The sequence below is a fragment of the Natator depressus genome, chromosome 3 (genome assembly GCF_965152275.1).
Source record: "Natator depressus isolate rNatDep1 chromosome 3, rNatDep2.hap1, whole genome shotgun sequence".
Lineage (NCBI taxonomy): Eukaryota > Metazoa > Chordata > Testudines > Cheloniidae > Natator > Natator depressus.
In genome coordinates, this window is record NC_134236.1 from 141,580,420 (window position 1) to 141,602,569 (window position 22,150).

General features: G+C 41.1%; 1 protein-coding gene across 5 annotated transcripts in view; it reads right to left on the reverse strand.

Annotated features, from left to right (window-relative positions):
- Window positions 1-22,150, reverse strand: part of AKT3 (AKT serine/threonine kinase 3) — a 258,369-nt gene that overhangs the window by 99,822 nt on the left and 136,397 nt on the right. For 4 of the 5 annotated variants that reach the window (XM_074948931.1, XM_074948932.1, XM_074948928.1 and 1 more), the window contains 2 exons: window positions 8,833-8,944; window positions 7,571-7,715 (listed from right to left, as the gene is read on the reverse strand). In XM_074948931.1, the coding sequence (XP_074805032.1) occupies window positions 7,571-7,715; window positions 8,833-8,933 (246 nt within the window). In that variant the 5' untranslated portion in view covers window positions 8,934-8,944. Of the gene's footprint in view, window positions 1-7,570; window positions 7,716-8,832; window positions 8,945-12,160; window positions 12,400-22,150 lie in introns of those variants that run through there. The other variant, XM_074948930.1, reaches the window with a different exon arrangement.

The window sequence follows — 22,150 nt, forward strand, 5'->3', positions numbered from 1 at the left end:
ATCAATGACTTGTCCCCGTCATTATTTAGCACTCCCCAAATTTGTGTCATCTGCAAACTATCAGTGATGATTTAAAGTTTTCTTCTGGGTCACTGAATGTTAAATAGCATAGGGCCAAGACCCAATCCCTGTGGAACACCACAGAAACACACACACACACACACTCAAAAATTCCCCCATTTATAATTATGTTTTGAGACCTTTCAGTTAGACCGTTTTTAATTCATTTACGTGAGATGTTAATTTTGAATCATCATAGATTTTTAATCAAAATGTCATGCAGTACTAAGTCAAATGCCTTCAAGAAGTCTAAGTATATTACATCAATTCTATCACCTTTATTGTTGAAAAACCTGCTGGTAGATAAATAGAGGGTTTCACTTTCCATGACTGCCTTTTACCTGCCGTAAATCTACACAACTGTGTTTAAAGATGACGTTTATGATTTTAGATAATCTGTTTGAAAATTTGATCATTAAATAATTTGTAAAAATTCCACACCTGGAACTGCACAAAACCTGAGACCTATGGGCAAGTGACTAAATATGTTTGCTGATTTAGCACAGGAAACTCTGAGGCATAAAAAAGAGAAGTCAAAAATTGTAAGTGGCTGGGGCACAAAGAGCTGTGAAGGTCTTTCCAGCTAAAGCAAAGATAATTGATAATGGTGAACTCCAGACGTTTAAACAATTTGATCATGCAAAGAAGTTTTTAGAACAAAAGAGAAGGAAGAGGATTAACAGGTAGAGATCATCTCAAAAAGGACCTAATCAAGAATGCTTCTTTTACTCGGTTTTAAATTTATATGATGATTTTATTATTAAAATCTTTAACCAGTTAATTTTTAGTGAAGACTTAGCACAGTGGTTCTCAAACTGTGGGTCCGGACCCCAAAGTGAGTTGCGACCCCATTATAATAGGGTCGCCAGGGCTGGCATTAGACTTGCTGAGAACTGGGCCCGAAGCCCAAGCCCGAGCCCCGGGTGCTGGGGCTCAGGTTACAGGCCCCCCCCAGGGGCTTAAGCCCTTGGGCTTCTGCTTTGGCCCCCCCGCTCTGGGCAGTGGGGCTTGGGCTTTGGCCCCCCCATACAGGGCAGTGGGGCGTGGGCAGGCTCAGGCTTCTGTCGTGGCTCCTGGGGTAATGTAGTAATTTTTCTTGTCAGAAGGGGGTCGCGATGCAATGAAGTTTGAGAACCCCTGGCTTAGCATGATTCCTTTCCTAAAAATATTTTACAAGTTTTTTTTCCTCCAATTATGGATGTAACTGTACATTACACCTGTATGGATTTATTGCCACATTGGTACTATTTCAACATGTTGATATACTAATGTTGATCTTTGACCCATCAATTCATGGATTTTTCTTTTCTCCCTCTCCATTAGTTTTTCTATTAACTCAGACTTAAAAACAGTTGTGCTTTACTTTTTCATTTTTATCCTTATTTATAGAATATATAATGTGTAATAATTGTTAAAACTCCATAAAGACTTTCAAAAGGATAATCAACATTATTTTACATATATTTTCCATGTGAATAGGCACCTGTGAAAGTTCATAAATCAGAAACAGGCTATATATTAACAAAATGTTTTAATTATACAGTGACCAGCTATCATCAAACTCTAATGTTCGATCCTGATCATAAATATATTTCTCTAGGTTCTAAAAATGAGAGATAGCTGTTCAAGTAATTACATGGACCCTTTCTCAGTTATTGCACAGCTATCATAATATATCTAAACCCCTGAGGAGTAGCAGAGAACTCACAGAATGCTTTTGTCTTCTAAATTAAAGAGCCTTCTACCATCAATCTATAAATCTTATCAACATGTAGGTAGTACATGATACAGATACTAGTTAGTGGTGATAATTACTCTGTTGCTGAATAGCAGTAGCTTCTTTCATAGATTGAGAGAAAATGGTTCTTGCAATAAACAGAGTACTGAAAGTTCTAGAAATGAGCAGAAGATATTAAGAATCTGCACAAAGTGCCTGGACAGGAAAGGGTTTGAGGTCCAACAGAAATTAACCTACAACCTCTTCAAGGGAAAGACGGTCTTTCATTTTCTATATCAGACAGCACAGAGCACACCATCAGTTAAACAATACTAAACAATATTTGTCTCAACAATGAATGTCTCAGCTACCTCAAAAAAATGTTCCAAGGAAGCATGACCAAAATTAAATAAAACTAACAAAATACGTAAATTAGGAATTAGATCCTTGGACTTTCAGTCCTGATCTCTTCTTTTCACTAAACAGATACTGATCTAGATTATATAATTTCTATCCACATTTATCAGTCCAGATACCTCCAAACCAATATAGATATCTACGCAAGAGCAATGAGGAAAGGAAGGGGACAGAATGAGGAAGGAGGAGAAGATTATGACAAAAAGAAAATCAAGTACAGTAAAAGCTTTGTTATCTGGTATGTTGCGGGAATGGGGCGTGCCAGCTAGTCAAAAATTCCGGTTAACTAAAAGTTATACTTACCAATGGAGGGAGTGAGTTTTGGTGTGGGAGCGGGCTCAGGGCAAGAGGCTGGAGTGCAGGAGTGGTTTCAGGGTTCTGGATCCGGATGGCGCCCCCACAGCTCCCATTGGCCGCAATTCCCAGCCAATGGGAACTACGGAGGCAGCGCTCAGGGAAGGGGCAGCACGCAGAGCCGCCTGGCCACGCCTCCACCTAGCAGCAGCAGCAGGGACATGTCACTGCTTGCCAGGAGCCGCCTGAGGTTAGCATCACCCAGATCCAGACACCTGGCACATTAAATTCCCTGTAAGCTGCGCAGCCACACAGCAGCCTTCTTAGCAGAACCCATTCAGGGGCCTGCCACAACCAGGGGAGGGACGTCCTTACCCCGGTCCCAACCTCCCCTGGCCCCAATTCTGCTGCGGCCAGGGCCCTTACCCCGGCCCTAACCCAGCCCAGACCTGCCAGGGGAGGGGCATCTATCCTGTGGTCCCAGCTCTGCAGCTGATGCGGCGGGGAGAGGCAACTCTCTCTCCCAGCCCAGGTGCTGCTGTGGGGAGAAAGAGCTGGGGGGAGTCTGCTCTCCCCGCCGTAGCCCTGGAGCACCCTCCTGCACCCCAAAACGCTCATCTGCTGCCCCACCCCAGAGCCCGCACCCCCAGCCGGACCCCTCATACCCCTGCATCCCAACCCTCTGCCTCAGCCCTGAGTCCCCTCCCACACTCCGAAGCCTTTGGCCCCAGATCCGACACCTGTCTCACATCACCTCCATTTTGGTACGCATAATAAAATTCATTCCGCACATGGGTGGGAAAAATGAGAGGGAACACTGCTGGCAACCCTATCAGAAATGCTAGTTTCTATATCTTTCCGGTTGGTAAAGTGCTGGATAACACAGCTTTTACTATAGTTAATTTTCTCTGTTCTATGTTCCAGCCTGCATATAATAAAGCATAATTACATTATGGTTGACACATGGAACTTTTAAGCAGATGCTTGAAGAGCATTCTAAATTACAACTATGCTGTTGCAAACAGGTCCACCATGTAATGTGTGACCACAAGTGTGTGGTGACCACATGGAAGATGTTAATCACGTATCTTCAGCTAAAGACTAGTCTTCTCTAGAGCCCTGTGTTTTTTACAAATACGAAATAACACAAAACTGAACAAAAAATGTCTAAACTAAATAAAATGAAAAACTCACCCTGTAGCCACAGCTCCTGGGCCCAGCTCCCCACTCCAGGAATGATGAGGTGGAAGGGGTGCAAATTTGAGTGAGTGGTGTTGCAACCTGGCAGGCCCAGCCCTGCAGGACAGGAGCCTCTGCTGCGGGGTGAGTGCAGGGCTGGCTCCCTCTGCAATCTGCACCTCCCAGTGTCTCCCACCTTCTAAGGGCAGGATCGAAACCATCCCCCAGAGCTTCTCACCATACACACAGATAAAACAGAACAACATGAAATCCCCCCACCCCCACCCCCCATATAAAAAACTATAAAAAATAAAAAGAATTTCATGGGGCTCCAGTGTTCTAAAGGCATCAATTTTTAACAGTGATGGTAATTAATCACTGGAGTCATGGTGCATTTGCCATCACTGACCATTTTTAAATCAAGATGGGATGTGTTATACAGAAGGTCATTCTAGATCATCACAATGGTCCCTTCTGGGACCCTGGAATCTATTCATCTCCCCACAAGTCACAATTAGAATTCTGGCAGAAGAAGCCAGGTCATCTGCTCTATTTTAACAGTCTTGTAAACAAACATGCAGCAAACAACTTTCTTGCTCTTCTCTGTGTTGAAGAAGTGAAAACTGCCTGCCTGAGAATGGCCTGGAGATATGATTCTTACAGAGTGAAAAGCACAAGAAATCCCTGTTCAACAGAACAGTGGCTTGGTCATGGTTGGGCAGAATCTTTTGTATCTTAACCTGTAAGATTGGCCATTCTCCCCCTCGGGGATGGGACAACCGCTTGATTACCAAGGGGCAGTTGATCATCTACTCTGTGAGCCTGAAGAAGGAAAGTGAAAGCATTTCATGCCATACCACTTCTAAAAGTCAGAAATCTGTGTGACCAGCTAAGGCCTCCATAAAAGGGATCATCTCTTCCCTCAGAATCACTGCAGACTGGGGTGAGTACAGTCTTATCAAAGTTCATTCAGAAAGTTAGCACAGCATCAATGAAGAAGGGAATACTTTGGTCTAGATGAACACATTTATAGGTATATTAAGGGAAGGGCAGAAAGCCAGTCCTACTGTAAGAATCTGTAATCTAATATCTCCACAAATGAAACTAAAATCAGTGCTATCCTGGATCTAGTTTTCACACATGCCGCATCAAAGCAGGTATTACGAAGGAAGGCAATAGCCTTGGAGGATTTTGAGTAGTGGCTTAACAGCAGGCCATGGTCATAGACCTAGTGGTGAAGACAAAAGTCTCTTCCTGTTCTCTTCCTGAGTTTACCAAAGGGCTTAGAGATGGCAAACAGTGCAGAGTAACACAGTGAGGCCTGCCAAGGAATACAATGGGTGGATGTTGGGAGACTGAAGAAGCACCACTCAACCAGAGGAATGAAAGAGCTGGGACTACTAAAAACTTTGATGAGGTAAAGGGGCAAACAGCCATTCACCTGAGGGTTATAGGGAATTAGACTCTTGAGGGGCTTCCATCCATTAGATGAGGTTCTCTTCTCTGTCCCTCCCCCTCACCTCCTATTTCTCCAGTGTTCTGGTCCTGTTTGTTCTTTTTCTTACTTCTTACTCATTCTGAATCCTGAAGAACAAATTTATGAGGTAAGAGAAAGATGGAGAGAGCAGAGTTGCAGGTTCCATGCTTCTGTTGTTGGAAGCCAAAATAACTAAGAAAAGTTCACATAGTTAATCCTTGTATAGAGCTGATTGACTCCACTACTGGTGTTTTATTTGAAGGATGAGAAAGAGAACAGGCTTTACAACAAGTTGTGAAAAACTCATAAGAACATACTCTGTGCATAAAGGGACTGATTCTGTTCCTATTTAAATCAACAGGAGTTTTGCCATTGATTTCAATGAGAGCAAGATCCTGCCCATAAGGAACAAGTGCAGAGAGGAATAAAAACAATCTTCAGATACTAATCTGGCATAATGTATTTCAGGATTCTAGTGATGGCATTAGCATTTTATAGCTACAATATCCATTAAGATTTTTAAAGTTATTTATGAAAAGCACCACCTTTGATTTACAGAAATACCCAGACTGAAGATGATGGAGCCACGTCTATCAAAATTAAATCATGTACTCTAAAGATCATTTTATTTACAGACTCAATTTACTACATTTCTAGAGCAGAGTAGTCCCATTTCTGTGTATTTGTTTCTTAATCTGATTATGTTCTTCTACTCATAAGTGTACCATATGGAGCAGGCACAAGCAAAATTCATTGGGCTTAGACGTAGAATCATGTGACAAAGCTACTGTGTGTAGGACATATTGTACAACAAACCCCTGATGTTAAACAAATCCATAAAGAAAAGAAATGACAGAGTAGATGGATTATATGGTTATAAATTGTGGTTCTGAGTATACCAACAACTATAAGAGCTTCACAAAATTGTATGTCTAGACTGATTTCTAACCAATGATTATTATCTTTTCTCCTACAGAAAAGAGACTTTAATAAAAGAAGCAAGAAAAAATATTCTGAATGATTAACATTATTATAGTATTCAGGACTGCTGGCTGCTGACTCTGTGGACATACAGGGAAAGTGACAACACACCCTGTATTAAGGTTACTTAACATTTTCCATTTTAAAAAAATTCTTGAAAAACCTTCTTTGAATTTTTGCAGGGAAATAGCCATAGCGTCACGGATATGCCCTTTACTGGCCTCAAAAAAACTCTATTCAGGTACAGCTGAGTTATTAGGTATCAAAAATCTCCATTTCCCATCTGAGGTTAGCTTTTTACAGCTTGCTTTAGACTTGCTGCCAAAATCCCTCAACATTCTGTAGCACTGTACATGCACTCATTTCAGGCATCTCACTTCAGATTTCACAGAGAGCTCAAGTCCTCAATAGGACACAGAAAAAAAAATTCATCTTCCTCCTCCTACTCCCTCGCACCTCTTTTGGCCTATGGAAAGACACACTGAACGGTGACACAGGGAGACCATGAGTTCCAAAGGCACTTCTTATAAGTTGTGTTAATAATTCTGTACCGCTGACAACCCTTATTGATATGCAGTGTCTTATACTTCACTGATAAGTTACATAAATTGGGAATAGTACTCAGATCTCTAGCCAGGCAGACCCAAATCCCTTCAAATTAGCCACATTACCTACCAGAAAGGCCCTGCCATATTTTTGGGCATGCTGTTTGTAAAAGAGTGCTAAATCATGTACAGGTAACCCACTGTTTCATTGTGTTATATCTCCACCTCTAGTGGCTGGTTCACATAGGACTCTTCCTGTTAGCAGATGTACCATAGTTTGTCCTGGAGCATAATTGGTAGAAGTCTGTGCTGCAATGCTAAAAGCTCAGGATTCAAACCTTCCTGATGATGTATGATGAAGAGATTGTTACAGCTGCACATAGCAGAACCTGGTTCTGCCTTATTAAAAACTAGAGCACAGATATTTTGCTTTCTGCGGAAGACCAAAGTCATTAAAAGCCAAATCCTGCTTACTTTTCTCATGCAAATAATAAATATATTTAAATAGGACTATTTGTATAAGAAAGGCAAATAGTTTTCCTTTAGGGCAACTCCTATTTCCAAATTTCTGGAAGAGTCAAAAAACTAAAATGTGAAAATGTATAATGAATTAGTTGACAATTTTTTAAACCAGACTCTGAAAAAGTAAGTAGTGTGTATATCCGTTAAGATTTGGTGCCTGAAGGAGTGAACTGTGGGCTCAAAGAGTGAGTTATATTAAAATAACGAAATTAGAGGAGTTCAGCTTTAATAAAAGAAATGTATACTTCCATGCTTTATGGTCAACTGAAACTTTCTATAAATAATTGTCTTTGCATATTGCTTCTATACAAATGCACAACTATACACAAGCTATTTACATATCATGGAATCTTATCAGTCATCTCTGTATCCTGTTACCTTTCTTTTATGATGGGTTGTGGAAGCATCCATCTCCTCCTCTCCTATATTGTCTATCTGTGATGTTGGACTACAGTTCATTCTCTCCTCTTCTTGCCTCTGAAGCCTGTCTGCTACAGCTTGGATAGCTTCTGTCCATTCTTCCCTGTCAAGAATAAACCAAAATTCCTATTAATAAAAACTAACACAGCTTGACCCCTTCTGCAACCAAATGTTTTCTAATGAATGCACACACAGTAGTAGTATTTTACCTGCAAAGTTATTATGTTCATAATGAAGGAATTACTGAAGTAATTTGCTTCAGTTTACTCCCACACACTACATAGTCTGACAAGTGGTATATGCTCTAGATCCAGCAGCACAGGATGTGTGTGCATGGTAGATTATATCACAATAATTAAATGTGTTTGATTCCGTAAATACTTTAATAGCAAGTTAAATATCTTAATGAGTCAAAGTATAGCTCAGCGTTTAGAGTAGACAGTATTCTGCAATCCCTATACAGTCTATGTTTCTTGATGGGCTTTTTAAAGGAATATCACTAAGAAACAAGAATTGCACAGTATAAGGCAATGCTGTGCTTTTAGAACAATCTAACTACATTTAAATGTGTGTATATATCTATACTAATATAATATTAACAACACCGAAAGGAAAGCTAGTAGCTATGCAATTTTTAACATAATTCCAAACCATGGTATTAATCTCAACTGGAAGTGGGCACTAAGAGATAACAAGGATCACAATACAGCTAAGTAATGATACTTACATGGCACTTCAGCTCATGTCTCCTACACATTTGTCTTGCGAATGAAGAGTTAATTCTTATTCTTATACTTAAACGTGTATACTACAGTATCCACTCTAACAAGGAATTGTAATTATAACTAAAGACGTAGTCATAGGAAATTGCATTTTCTGACAAAACAAAAGATATACTGGAATGAAAAGAAATTCAGAGCTACTGAGAGAAAAAAACGAGTTTCATATTTGGTTTATGTTGCTGAAGATGAAACACTTCAGAGAGATGTCATGACACAAATCTGGATAAGCTGAACACATTCTTTCCCTTCAGTTATATAAAGTTCTTATTTTATATTTGATATGAACTAGGAACATTTTACACAGGCTAATATATAAATTCTTAAAATAGTCGCACACAAATAATCAGATTATGTAGTAATCAAAATCAAGACTTGTGCCATACTGGTAGATGTGCTGAAACTTCTGCCCAAGAATTTGGAAGACATAACATTCCTCACCGTTCTTCTGGAGTGTCTACATGAAATGTCCTCTCTATGACAGTTGTCCACTGAAGACATCTAATAATAAATGTATTTGGCTTTGGTCGCTCTGTTTTCATTAGCTGGCATTCTACAAAGATATAAAGGACATTTTTTTTCTTATAAGTATTGCTCCTATAATATGGGAACAGCAAATAAAATTGTTTAGTTAAATTATACATAGTTTATACACATCCAGTATTTATAAAAAGCCATGGAATGAATTACCCAATGCCTAGATGAACTTGGGGCATGGATGAAAGCTAGTTAGTTGCAGGCAAAACTGAGATAATATTTGTGGGCTGGAGGAAACTACCAGAAGAGTTGATGGAATTTGTATTGGTGTCTCTCATACAGATAGAGTGATCTCCATTTGTAAAACAGGTGTGCAACTTGAGGGTGGTGTTAGATTTTGGACTGCTCAAGGATGCCAAGGTAGTGCTTGTAGCTAAAGGCACCCTTTTCCATCTGCACATGGCAAGATGAATGTGATCTTTTGTCTCCAATGCAAAAAGAAAAACAGATTTAGAAAAGCAGAGTAACACCACACTTCAAAAACGGATGTTTTACCCATATTTCTCAAGCAGGTGAAAGCACTGAAGTTTACTGGCATCTGGCACACCCATACACCTCATAAGCTATTGTATGCACATTTATTTGGGTAAGCAAAATTCCTACTATGATTTGAAAATGAATAAGGGCTCATTTGTTGATCTCTCCTTTCGCTGACAGCTAATGAAAAATGTGTGTAAAGATGAATGAGCAAGTACTATAATATAGAATATTACAATTCTTTTCTACTAGTTACTGAAAAACTGCATTACATTTACAAAGAAAAAAGAGTTTGGAAAGTGAAGTACAAAGCACAGAGGAATAAGTGAAGCTGGCTACCAAGAGCTGGCTCAGGACGCTGAAGCTATAGTTGAGTCACTACCAAGAGAAGAGAACAAGCCGCCATAACGTCTTCAAATTTTCTACTATACATAAACAAATGTAATTAAAAGGCTGAATCTCAATTCAAACAGTTGGAAGTCTAAATTATCATTCAAAAAGATGAATAAGCCAGTAAACAGACTCAACTTTTTGTTCTTGTATGCTAGCCATCTATAATTTAGAATTACGAATTTTAATCCTAAATCCTTCAATGAAGTTAGGATTCAAGATCAACCATGAGAGTTTTCTGACCTTTTAATACTAGGCAGCATACAACATCTGGGTGGAGACTAATGTTCAAAAGAATACAATACTAAATCAACAACAGAAATTGGCAATACAGTTTTAGAAAAAAATGTCTCTTTTCGGGCCATTTCTGATCCTTTATCTAAGATGGGGAAAAAATAAAAAGAGTTTAAAAAATACAAAGGACCTTTCTGAATTATTGAACTTACCTCCTTAAAATGAAAAGATGATGTAAAATGCCAAAGGTTAATTTTATTAATTGTGGCTACAAAATGTTTGAAACCTTCCGAATTATTAGGTAAACTACCATTTTCAAATAAAATGATGCTGCTATCTAAATTAGATAGGTTAGTTAAACTCTCCTGAGCAACTCTAACTACAAGCTGTATTTCAAAATGTTCTGTTTACTTTACACCATTCTGAACCACAGATGACAAAGTTTGCTTGAAGCTGTAATTACTCTGTAAAACTGGGAAGCCAATTAGAGGGTCTGAAACCTGCCAGTTCAAAAAAAAAAAAAAAAAAGGCAGATCATCTGTTCAGATTTTATTAAAAAGTTTAGTCTGAATTCTGTAACTTTAACCATTTAATCACCAATTTTCTTCTCAATTACATTCATTCACCATAAAAGCTAAAAAGAACACTAAACGGTCATCATGATTATTTCATGTACGCAAGGTTCCAACAGCAACACAAATCGTTGATGTGACTAGACAAGAGTACTGACCACATAGTAAGCAACACACACACACACACACACCATAGAACTCTGCTAACTTGATCAGAAGGCTCCCAGCTGCAGATGCAAGAGATGACTTCTGCTACGGAGTGGGGAAACTTGAACACAAAAGGTAATTTCCTAAGATTACAGAATGATATGAAAGAAACTACATGAAGTAATGATTAATATTATTGTACAGAGAGTAGGCATTACAACTCATTGATCAAGAGAAGTAACCTCTGTCATTGCATAGCAGACACAAACAGGTTAATTAATTATATTCCACACTACAGAATAAAAAGTGCCTTGATGTAGTTGGTCATGCTCCAAATTCTATTACTTCTGATCCCCCAGGAGGTACTGTGCTGGCACCCACTGATGATTTATCATTGCATTCTCTCATGTAATAAGGGAGGGTGCAAACACTGGTGCTTCACATGCTAGTGGTAGGGGGTTTTTTTTAAAAGAGAGAGAGAGCGCAGAAGATTATATTAAACACACAAATAAATCTGACAATTTTCTTGGTTAATTTAGTGCTCATGAAACTGAGGTATTCATAGCAATAACCTGAGCCAGATATAATACAGTCTCCACAGCTCTTCTGATGCATCTCAACCCTGACATGCCATCCTCAAACCATTTCAGCCATAGGCCCCTCTTCAGCAGAAATTGAAAACTACAGTATGCCAAGCTGGTGACGGTTATGTGAGATAGACAAATGTCCATTAGCTTTAAGGATGAGACCAAGCAACCCATTTTAATTGGTGACCCATGTCAAGATTGGAACCCAACTCTCCGAAGCTAAATGATACCATACCAATTGCATACCTAGCATTCACATGCTAATATGAAAAAATCCCCAAAAGAGAATCAGACCGTAGAACACTAACTGTGGACCACTGAGAGCAAATCCTTTCTACAGCACTTTAGTGCCATAAGGTACAGCTGGAAGGAAATACAATTCCTCTCCTCCCCACCCCCTCGAACGCCCAAAAAAGAAGTGTGTGTGTGTGTGTGTGTGTGTGTGTGTGTGTGTGTGTGTGTGTGTGTGTGTGTGTGTGTGTGTGTGTGTGTGTGTGTGTGTGTGTGTGTGTGTGTGTGTGGCTGATGTTAATACCATGTTCATATCTAAAATGGAGAAATAGTTTATGCTAGTAGAAATGTCCTCTCTCATTGTCCATCTCCACTTCCCCTACAATACTGGTAAATTAACTGGTACTTTAGCTTACCTAACATACAAGTGTTAGCTATACACGTTAGACCTGAGTAGGAACTACCATAGTTTACCTGTGCACAGTGTACTCATAGATATAATAGGGGCCATCACTCAAAGAAGAACCTTAGTGTACTCACAGTCAGGTACAAATGCATACAATCTGGAAGGGAAAACCCATAAAAGAAACGTACTGATAACTGCTGTTCTTTGAGAAATGTCTCTGTGCATCCCCGCGTATGGCATATGGTGCTCCCTGGTGTTGAGGCAAGGAATCTCTACCAAAACTGTGTCTGTTGGGGTGCATAATGCCCCCAAGTGATGTTGATGGCTGAGGTCTGAGTATATATAAAGGGAGCGGACTCCCTACCAATCTCAGTTCATTCTCCTGAATCGCTGAGTCCCAAAGTGTGACAAGAAGTCTGAAAAAGAGAAGATGAGTGGAAAATGTGAACGCACAGAGGAGACTCCTGAAGAACAACAACTACCAGTAAGTTCCTTCCTTTCTTCTTCCAGGACCTCTGTGCATTCCCACCTGAGAGAAGGTAGCAAGCTGTACCACTTGTAGAGGACAGCAAGCACTCCCTGCTTGAACATGGCATCTGAAAAAGAGGCAAAGTTTAGAGGCTTAAGGGTATGGATGGGTACAAGAGGCATAATATTTAACATGGGTATGAACTGAACTTTTATGTGCCTTTCTGCATCTCTCTATTGTGAGTATCTATCACAGATATGCCACTGAGGAAGCTGTGGCTCATGTAGAATGGACCCTAATTCCTACAGAAGGGACATCTGCTTTAGCATAACACAAGCAAATGCAGGAGGTGACTGTCAATGACTAGAACGTGGACAGTCAGGTCTAGTTGTTGGAGCAGGTGTCAGGCCTAGTGGTTAGAGCAGTGACCAGGTTGTGGGCAGTGGGGTCTCGTGGTTACAGCAGGCATCAGTACCTAGGGTCAGAACCAAAGTCAGCGGCTAGATTCCAGAGCCAAGCATCAGAGCTGGAATCAGGGGTCAGAACCCAGGGTCAGAACCAGGTTACCCGGAGTTACACATTGATGGGGTTACTCAGTTTGAGATTAATTCCCATGTGGATCTTGAGGTTTTACACAAGGAGTTACACAAGGCATGGGCAGGGCTGGGAAGAAGGAGGCACAGGCAAAAACAGCTATGATTGAATGCTTTGAGCAGCTGCTGAACTGCTGCAGCTGGGCTTAAAGAGTCAGTCTGCTGACTCTTCCAACCAACCAGGAGGTATAGTCAATTAGGCATTAGCTTTCCATGGACAACATTTAAATCCCTCACTGGTGCAAGTTCTTTATCAGATGGAAAGGCATGCATTTGTCCCTTGAGAAATCTAGTTGATGTGGTGTGGAAAAACCCTTGATGACAGGCTGAATTAGCAGTTTGGTGTATATTCTAGGATGCAATAGTGGCCAGCCTCCATTAGGTACAGTATATAGTTCAAGACAGGAGCTACAGAGTATTTCTACATGGCTATCAAAGACCTTCAGCATGGCTAAAGCTGGCCTTTGTCAGCTGACTCGGGCTTGCAGAGCTATAAAACTGTTGTGTAGATGTCTGGGCTCAGGCTAGAGCCCAGGCTCTGTGACCCCACAAGGGGAATGAGTCTCAGAGCCTGGGCTCCAGCCTGAGAGTTTCCACTTTTATTTTAGTCCTGCAGTCCAAGCCCCACAAACCCAAGTCAGCTGACCTGGGCCCTGCGATTAGGTGCCAGGGATTTTTTTTTTATTGCAGCATAGACATACCCATAGGGGGCAGACTCCAGCCATAAGCCTTTATCACCTGTTGAGCATAAAGATATCCATAACACTATTGTGTTGCAGGTTTTCTGGATAGGATAGGATCTCAATTACTCTTGCACTGCAACTAGGAGAGGACCCATTAGAAGCCTATCATCCAGACCGGATGGAAAATTAAGACGAGAATTTTCTCTGCTGCTTGGGAGGGAAGTCTATAGATTGGAGTAGGTGGTATGAGGGCTCCCAAGGGAGCTGTAACAAGTTGGTGTACCAGTGTTGTCCTGGCCACACCGGTGCTATCAACAGAACTTTTATCCTGTCCCTTTGGATCTTCTGTATACCCTGAGTATTAAGAGCATGGGCGGAAGTGCATATGGAAAGTCACTGGATCAGTGCAATAGGACGGTATTGGTGAGGCCTTGTCCCTGCCCACTGGATCACAGTAGGTAGCATTTAGTGTTCTCCCTAGTGACAAACAGACCTATTTCAGGAGTCATCACCTGCTGAACAAGTGCTGAGCCACCACCTCATTCAAAGACCATTTGTGTTGGCCTTGCTTCAGCATCCTCAGACAGTCTGCTTGGATACTCTGTACTCTTGGCAAGCGTAGGGCTACAGGATGTGCATAATGGTGAATACCCCAGTACCAGAGTTTCGTCACTTTCTGGCAAAATATGGGGGAATAAGCATCCCCTTGTTTGTTCAGATAATGCATGTCAGTAATGTTATTGGTTAGAATCTGAACTATTTTCCCTGAGACAAAGGGCAGGAATGATCTTAGCGTCAGTGTATGACCCAAAGTTCGTGGACTCCAAATGAGGTATGGATTCTTGCAAATTCAACAAACCCTGCATTTGTGACTCCTGAAAGTGAGCTCCCTAGCCAACCATGGATGCATCTGCTGAGACCACCACTGCCTGAGCCAAGGGCTGAACTGTGCTCCTACTAATCCATTCTCTGTACTTCAACCAGGAGAATTTATGTAGCACCTCTGGTGGGATGGTCACATGCCTCTGTAGACTGCCCATGTTTGGGGTGTATACGTGTGCCAGCAAGTGTTGTAAAGGTCTTATTGGGAGTCTTGTATGGAGTGTCACAAACAAGCTCCATGAAAAACTCTGTCCTTTGGCATGGTTGATTGTGTCGGGTGTACAGAACTGCAGCATGTGGAAAAATTGCTCCTTTGGCAGGAATGCTGAGCCTACAGTCAAGTTCAGTGTCTCACTTATAAATGTTATCTTTTAACATGGGATTTGACATGATTTCTCCTAGCTGATTTCCAGCTCTAGCTTGTGAAACAAGTAGCACATTAGACTTACTGAATTAAGTGAACTGGCATTAAGGAGACAGTTGTCCAAAGTTTCACCCTTTGGGTCTTTTTAGATGTGCTGCTGTTAAATCCAGCATTCTGTTGAATACCCTTGGTGCAATTAATTATTTTTGTTGTTGTTGTTCTGCATACAACAGAAATTATGCTGATAAAGATGATATATCTCGTGAGAACAACTGTGGACAAAAACCACCAATCTGCAAATGGCAGTCCTTTCCTCATGGAAGGCACATGTAGCTTGATATCGAGGAAGGGATTACAGTCTGTGCCCGCAGAATCTGCTACTGTTTATGACTTAGCCTCTGTGCCTCAAGATCCACATGGGAATTAATCTCAAACTGAGTAACCCCACGAGTGTCTGCTGCTCACTAGTATGATCTATCTATGCTGATGACTCCCAGGTGTCAAAGTCAATATTGCACTGCTTCAACTCATGCTTCAGTGAGTCCTTGAATTGTTTCTTCTCACCGCCTCATGCACAGTTACCCACTTTCAGTTTGCCATACAGCAACTGCTTTGGCATTCTGGTACCATCCATCCTCAACACATGATCAGCCCAGCATAACTGTGATGCAATGAGTATGGCTTCAATCCCGGTGGAGTGGCTGCATTCCAGAACAATCAAAAGGACAAAGGGAAGAACTGTATATGCAGAACAACAGGTATTTCTCATTCCAGTCTGCATCCCTCTTTCTCCACAGTCTACTTGAGAGGTGGTCATGCTCTTTGATTTTTTCCACAGCTACTGTATACACTAGAGATTGAGCACTAAGATGTTAGATGAAGTTAAAAAAAAAAGTCCTGAGTAGGGATTAGGTACATCCTGTTGCCCCTGTAAGAGACTGCTGGCGATAAGGACCCAGATCTCTCTCTAGCTGGATCAAGCAGCCTCTATGGATAGGCCAGGAAATACTACCCTTTGGTTTCAACTGAAGGATGTCAAATAAAGGATCCCAATTTTCAACTGGAGTCTCAGTAGCACCCTGACAGAGTGGGAAAACCATCCTGTTCAACAGTTCCTGGAACTGTTGATGTGGTGAGGAAACAATTGAAGTCACAATGTTCTCATCTGGTGACATTCCATAGACTCGGATGTCATCCACTGAGATGTCGTCGACACCATCATCTATGTCTGTGTAATCACATCCCAAGTGTATCTGGGATTGTGAGTCTTCGTATTTTTAGAGATGGTCAGTATGGTGGCAAAGCAGGTGGCACAGCCAATGAGGATGGGAGTATCGGCAGTACCAGTGCTTTAGGTGGAAACACTGATTGCATAGGTGGCAGTGTAGGCAGAGCCAAGGTCAAAGGAGCAAGCATTGGTATTGAGGGGCCAGGTAGGATGCCAACAGGGCCAAGTATGGTGCCAGTGGGATTGGACATTATGGCAGTGGTGCCAGAGGATAAGACTGTGATGCTGAAAGCGAAGTCAATGGACCCAGGAGTGGCAAGTACGCTGGGGCCAACCATGATAGATCCAAGTATCTCAACCAAGTAGATCAACCACGACCCTTAATGTGTCCTGTAGTGCAAACCACAACATGCATTGTACAAAGTTGTGTGGAGTATCTATTTGGTTACAGGGACAAAGAGATGTCAGTGGGATGAGATGGTAAAGTTGGGGTGGACCAAAAAGGTTCCCCCTCCACCCTTTCTTCAAAAAGGGTTGCAAATGGATCCTGCAAATCAAAGGCAAGGTTTGGTGCCAAAAGCAGAGACTCCAGGGTCCAATGTAGTGGAGGATCCTCTTCTCTTGGCAATGCCAAAGACATAAATGGGATGAGCACTGGACAATGAGCTCTCTTGCGTTGCCCAGGTGCTTCGGAGGGTCAAGGTGCCTTCCTGGGAAGTTAAGTCTTTTCTTGCCTGATTGTCTTATTCAAGTTGATGCGTGACTCTTCTCTTCAATGATCCAATGCTGGACTGCCCAATGCCAATGAGGAGTGAGAAATACATGGTGCCACATCCCTTTGAGTATAGTGAACGTGGGGCACTGTGAGCCTTGAGAAGCTGTTGCTAATTATTTTTGGTACCAAGAAGGATTCTTGAGCCTGCAAAGGTGTGGAAAATGGCAACTGAGGTAAGGGTTTTGAAGATCCAGTGCTAGAGTCTTTCTTGGTTGTCAGTGCCAAAGGTGGTGCTGACTTGGAAGTTTGGTCATGAGGCTTACACCATTTAGTTGGCTTTGGTGCTGAAGCAGATCTTTGAGGGCCGTGTTATCAGCCTGGTCAACCAGTGACATGGCTGGAGGTTTTAGCACCTCACTAGTTAGATGCTCTCTCAGTGTAATGTGCTGGTCTCAGTGGGTTCTAGATATAAAAGCCTTACAGACTGAGCACTATATTCGCTCGCCCAAATACATCCCTCAGTGAATGCATATTCACTTACAAAAAACTTTATTAAACTGGACTAAAGGTTGCTGCTGTATACTACAAATACCAGTAATGGCTTTTTTCTGTCACTATGTTGCCACCCCAGTATTAAAAAATCATGAGTCAAACCCCCATTTGCGCTAAAAAATATGAGAAGATTAAAACATCTTATGTTCTTTTTATATGCTTTCTTGGTTTTATATATCTCATGTTTTTGAGATTTTTCAGCAACAAAGAGGGCTTGAATTTTTTTAAATTAAAGCTGGCATTCTCAGGTATTCACATGACTCCAGGGCTCAGGCTTTGGGAAAAAACACCAAATATCATGAGACATGCAAAAAAAAAAAAAAAAAGTCATGAGAGTTGGGAACACTGCAATACCTTTCTGGAAAATGGTAAAACCTAAACCTAAAAACCCCAAACTAGAGAATGCTCAATTAAGGTCTCAATGTATATCCCTGGGAAAAAATGTTTTTACAAGAAACAAGAAATGACAAACTGATGAAAACCAAAAACTGCACATTAGAGAATTTCCCATACAAGATACCTACAGACCTTAAATGTTCCTCTGAGGGTAAGCAATAGGGAACGGGAACATCACAGCATCTCTCTATCACCAGTCCAGTTTAGGACTCCTATTTATACACACCAATAGGATCCTCAGTGTGGCCTTTGTAGCAAAACTAATATGGAAAGTAATCATCATACTGGATATATTTTGCTTTCTCTTCTTGTTTCAGCTGCACAGGCACAACAGAAGATCAAGCAACATATCAGGTATTTCCTTAAGGTAGGAGCTATGCTGACTCACAACTAGACAGTGGCTCACTTTACAAAGCCAAAGGCAAACTAAAAACTTTTTAATTTTAAGTTACAGAACTTTGTTCTTGCTGCCACTAGATCACAATGGAAATATTTCAAAAATATCAGTCTAATGTCTCCCTTGCCCATCATTTTCCCCTCAAAAATTTTGTTAAGAAAGGTAATTTTGAGTGGGCTTGTATTTTAGGAATGTATTGACAAAACGATTCCAAATTTGTACCTCAAACGTTATCCCAGTCTCTGAACAGGTATGCCAGTTTTACAGCTGATCTAATTATTCATGTGCATTTTAGAGAGATTTGAAAATTGGTCTTCAAAGTTTGTTGCAACCTTACCTATGGAATTGCTAGCACATAACAGCATGTCTAATCAGTTCCCTTAGACCTAAATTAATTCTGTTGCTTTAAAAAAAATAATAAATAAAAAAAATCACCTCATTCCTTTTCTTGTGAATTCAAAAGAAGACAAAAAGTTCACTGCTGGAACCTTTAGTTTCTCTTCTTTTCAATATCTTAAAATCATATAAATGATTAAAACTACCCTCTGACCAACTCTAAGTTTAAAATTTAAGAAAAGCAACACCACTTCTCTATTTAGAAGGTAGTAAGCACTTTCAGAATTAATCCCTAATCCTTCTGCATTAATTAGAGGGAAAACTGTCATTAAAAGGTATCTGAAACTCTCATTATTAGAACATATCTTCACCTTAACCATCTCTTTTAAAGACAAGAAAAAGACAGCTCCACTGAAGAGTGCCTTGCAAGCACAATCTTTCAAGGTATCAAAGGCAAATTCCACTTGCTCTCACTTTTGGCCAAAACTCAAAGGTTCCTGTGAAGGGATACATTTCTCCCCAATTACTCTTTAGATAAAACAGAGGATGAAGGCAGAGAGCCAGTTTTCAAGGATATCTAGTTATGAACATGCTGTGTGATTACTCACATATTCATTGCACGTGCGAAAGGTAATTTTTATCAGTGGGTCCCTGAAAGAGCACAAAGCACTTATGGTGGCCAAGGGATGCAGTAGTTTACACAAAGTGACATGACAATAAGCTTTCATTTTTGTTTACACAACAGTGTATCTGTTAATAATGATAAGCCACTGATATTCTGTGAATAAAGCATCTTCCCATTCTCTCTTTGCTAGGCAGGCACTTCTCTCTCCTCTTTCTTCCTGTCAGCATAGTGGTAAAGTAAAACTTTTTGATATCATGATGTGTGTACCCCATCATACAGGACTACCAGAGTGCCTTGTTTTGTATGGAAAGCAGTGGTTTTCTAAAAATCAGAGTCTTCTCTAATATAAAGTGAGAATTTAGGACCTTGCCTACACACTGAAGTTGCACTGGTTTAACAAAAATCATTATTAAACTGATTTTAGTTAAATCAATGCAAAACCCTGTATGAATATAGTTCCATTGTTTTAAAACTGTTTAGCTTGCACCTGTAAATTTACCAGTGCAAGCTAAACCAACATATACCAGGTTTACATAAAATTAAGTATATCCACAAAGGGTTTTCCAGCAGGTTAAATCAGTTCTTAAAAAAAAAAACACCTTTAGTTAAACTGGTATAACTTTCTGTGTAGGCCTATGTCTCAGAGCATGGGGACTAACAGAAGGAAAAAGTCCTATAAATCCATGGTCTTCTAAACAAAACACAGGCCTGTTTGGTTTAAGACACACTGGCCCTTACAACCAGAGTGCCTTTGTGGGGGCAAGGGTGGTGGTGTTCACCCTCCTCATTAGTAAGGGAGGTCCGAATCAATGAATGGGATTGATCCATCTGGTGCAAGTGTTGCCCATAAAGAGTTTTATGGGATGAAGGCCAGCAATTTTCCCACTTTGCCCTATGCTGTCGCCACTAAAAGCTGTGGATGAGGTCTGGTGAATCCCTGCCACCTAGCCCAAATCCTCCTCACCTTTCTTCCCTCTCACTATGAACTGCAGTGCTCGGCAGCAATATCCTCTCTCCTCACCATTCTGGGAGTAGCATTGCCTTATGCTGCCATGATTGCACATGTGTTCCTGGATCACTTGTGCTCAGGCCACCTTGTCCTTCCCTGGCAAGAAGCAGTTAGTGCTCAGCTAAACATCTGGGTTCCTTGGTTGGAGGTGAGTGGCAGCTTTTTCTCCTCACATATTACCAGCATGCTTCCCCTCCATAAACTTATCAAGCTCAGTCTTGAAGCCAGTTAGGTTTTTTGCCACCCACTGCTCCACTTGGAAGGCCGTTCCTCTAAAATTTCTAACTGTCAGTCTAATTTCAAGCCTAAATATGTTGATGGCCGCTTTATATCCAATGTGAACACATGAACAAATGGCGCTTAACTTAAATAACTCCCCTCCCTTTCTGGTATTTATCCCTCTGACCTATTTATACAGAGCAATCATATCTCCCCTCAGCCTTCTTTGGTTAGGTTAAACAAGCCAAGCTTGATAGGAGTATTGAGCCAAACAGAGGACTGACAGATTACAGAGCCCAGAAGACGCTGTGAGACCCTGCTGCAAGAGGACGAACAGCATAAGGCATGGGCTTTTTGTCCCAGACCCAAAAATAAAAATAACGCACCAGGAAGGTGGTTTAACAAGGCCACAACATTATTAATTTAACGCATTCCGAAAACTATCCGACAATAACTCATCCAATGCAGTGTGGTCATACTTACACAATCCATATCAACCAAGAAAAGGCTGCCCTTAACCCGAACCCCATCCAAATCTTTAACTAGGTTGCAACACCAAGGCTGCGATGCTACTGGCTTCCCTTCATACAAGACAATACGAGCCCCAACCCATCACCCACATTGTTGAAGGGATGCCTTCCGATAATCCCACTTCCAGTTAATCAGGGAACTGGACCTGTTGTAATAACTGAGGCCTAGCAGGTCCAGTTGTGAGCTCAACTGTGGAAAAGCAGGTGAGAGTTTTATAAAGTGTTACAGTCACCTAAAATAACAAATGCTGAAAGGAAAAAGTACAAAATACAGACAGAGACTAAATTAGTCCAAAAACAAGGTCTACAAATACAGCCAAAGGACTGTGTTGAAATCATGCCTGATAAACAAGAGGAGAATGGAATGAGAAAGCTTGTATCTTCCACAAACAGAAGCTGGCCCAATAAAAGATATTACCTCACTCACTTTCTCTCTCTGATATCCTGGGACCAACACAGCTACGACAACATGGCAAACAAAACTGGTGTGTCAAAAATTAGGCCTAATTAGTGAATAGAATAATAATTCATCTCCCACTTTTGGGCTCCTTAAAAAGGAATATTTGGGGGAGGGAACAAATGGGGAACAGACTTCTGAGGGAAAGGCAGACAGGCCTCTGCTTCATTCTAAAGACTGTCCCTTGTTCATGAGCCCTGAAGTTCAACATATTGAAATGTCAGGCCATCACCGCTGCACCAATGAAGACCCAAGCCTGATTACTCTGTCTTCCCTTCCTTCTTGTATTCCTTTCTGACCCTCATATTCTTCCTATCCTCTCTCTTTCTCAACTTTTAACCTGATCCTGAGACCAATGCAGCACACAGCATCACTACAACAAAGTGTAGTGTCCCGAAGTGTTTATAATTTAACCTAACCTTCCTACCCTCCCCAAGCAGCTAAGGGGAAAGCAAAACAAAACAAAAACATCAACCAGCTGGTCCAGGCCAATCTGGCAATAAGGGAAAAATTCCTTCCAAGCCTCAAAAGTCAACTGGTATGATGCCTTCAGCAAGGTCCAAAATCCTGGTCCTGCTCTAATTCTAAGGAGTGGAAGGAGGGAGCTGTTGTTCCCGGGTGCAAAACAGTGCCCTGGGCACAGGAAAGGGCTTATAAGCCCTCTCATTCAGTGCACAGGGTCCAATGGGCTTCTATTGCAACCTTCAGTCCAGTCTATCAGCT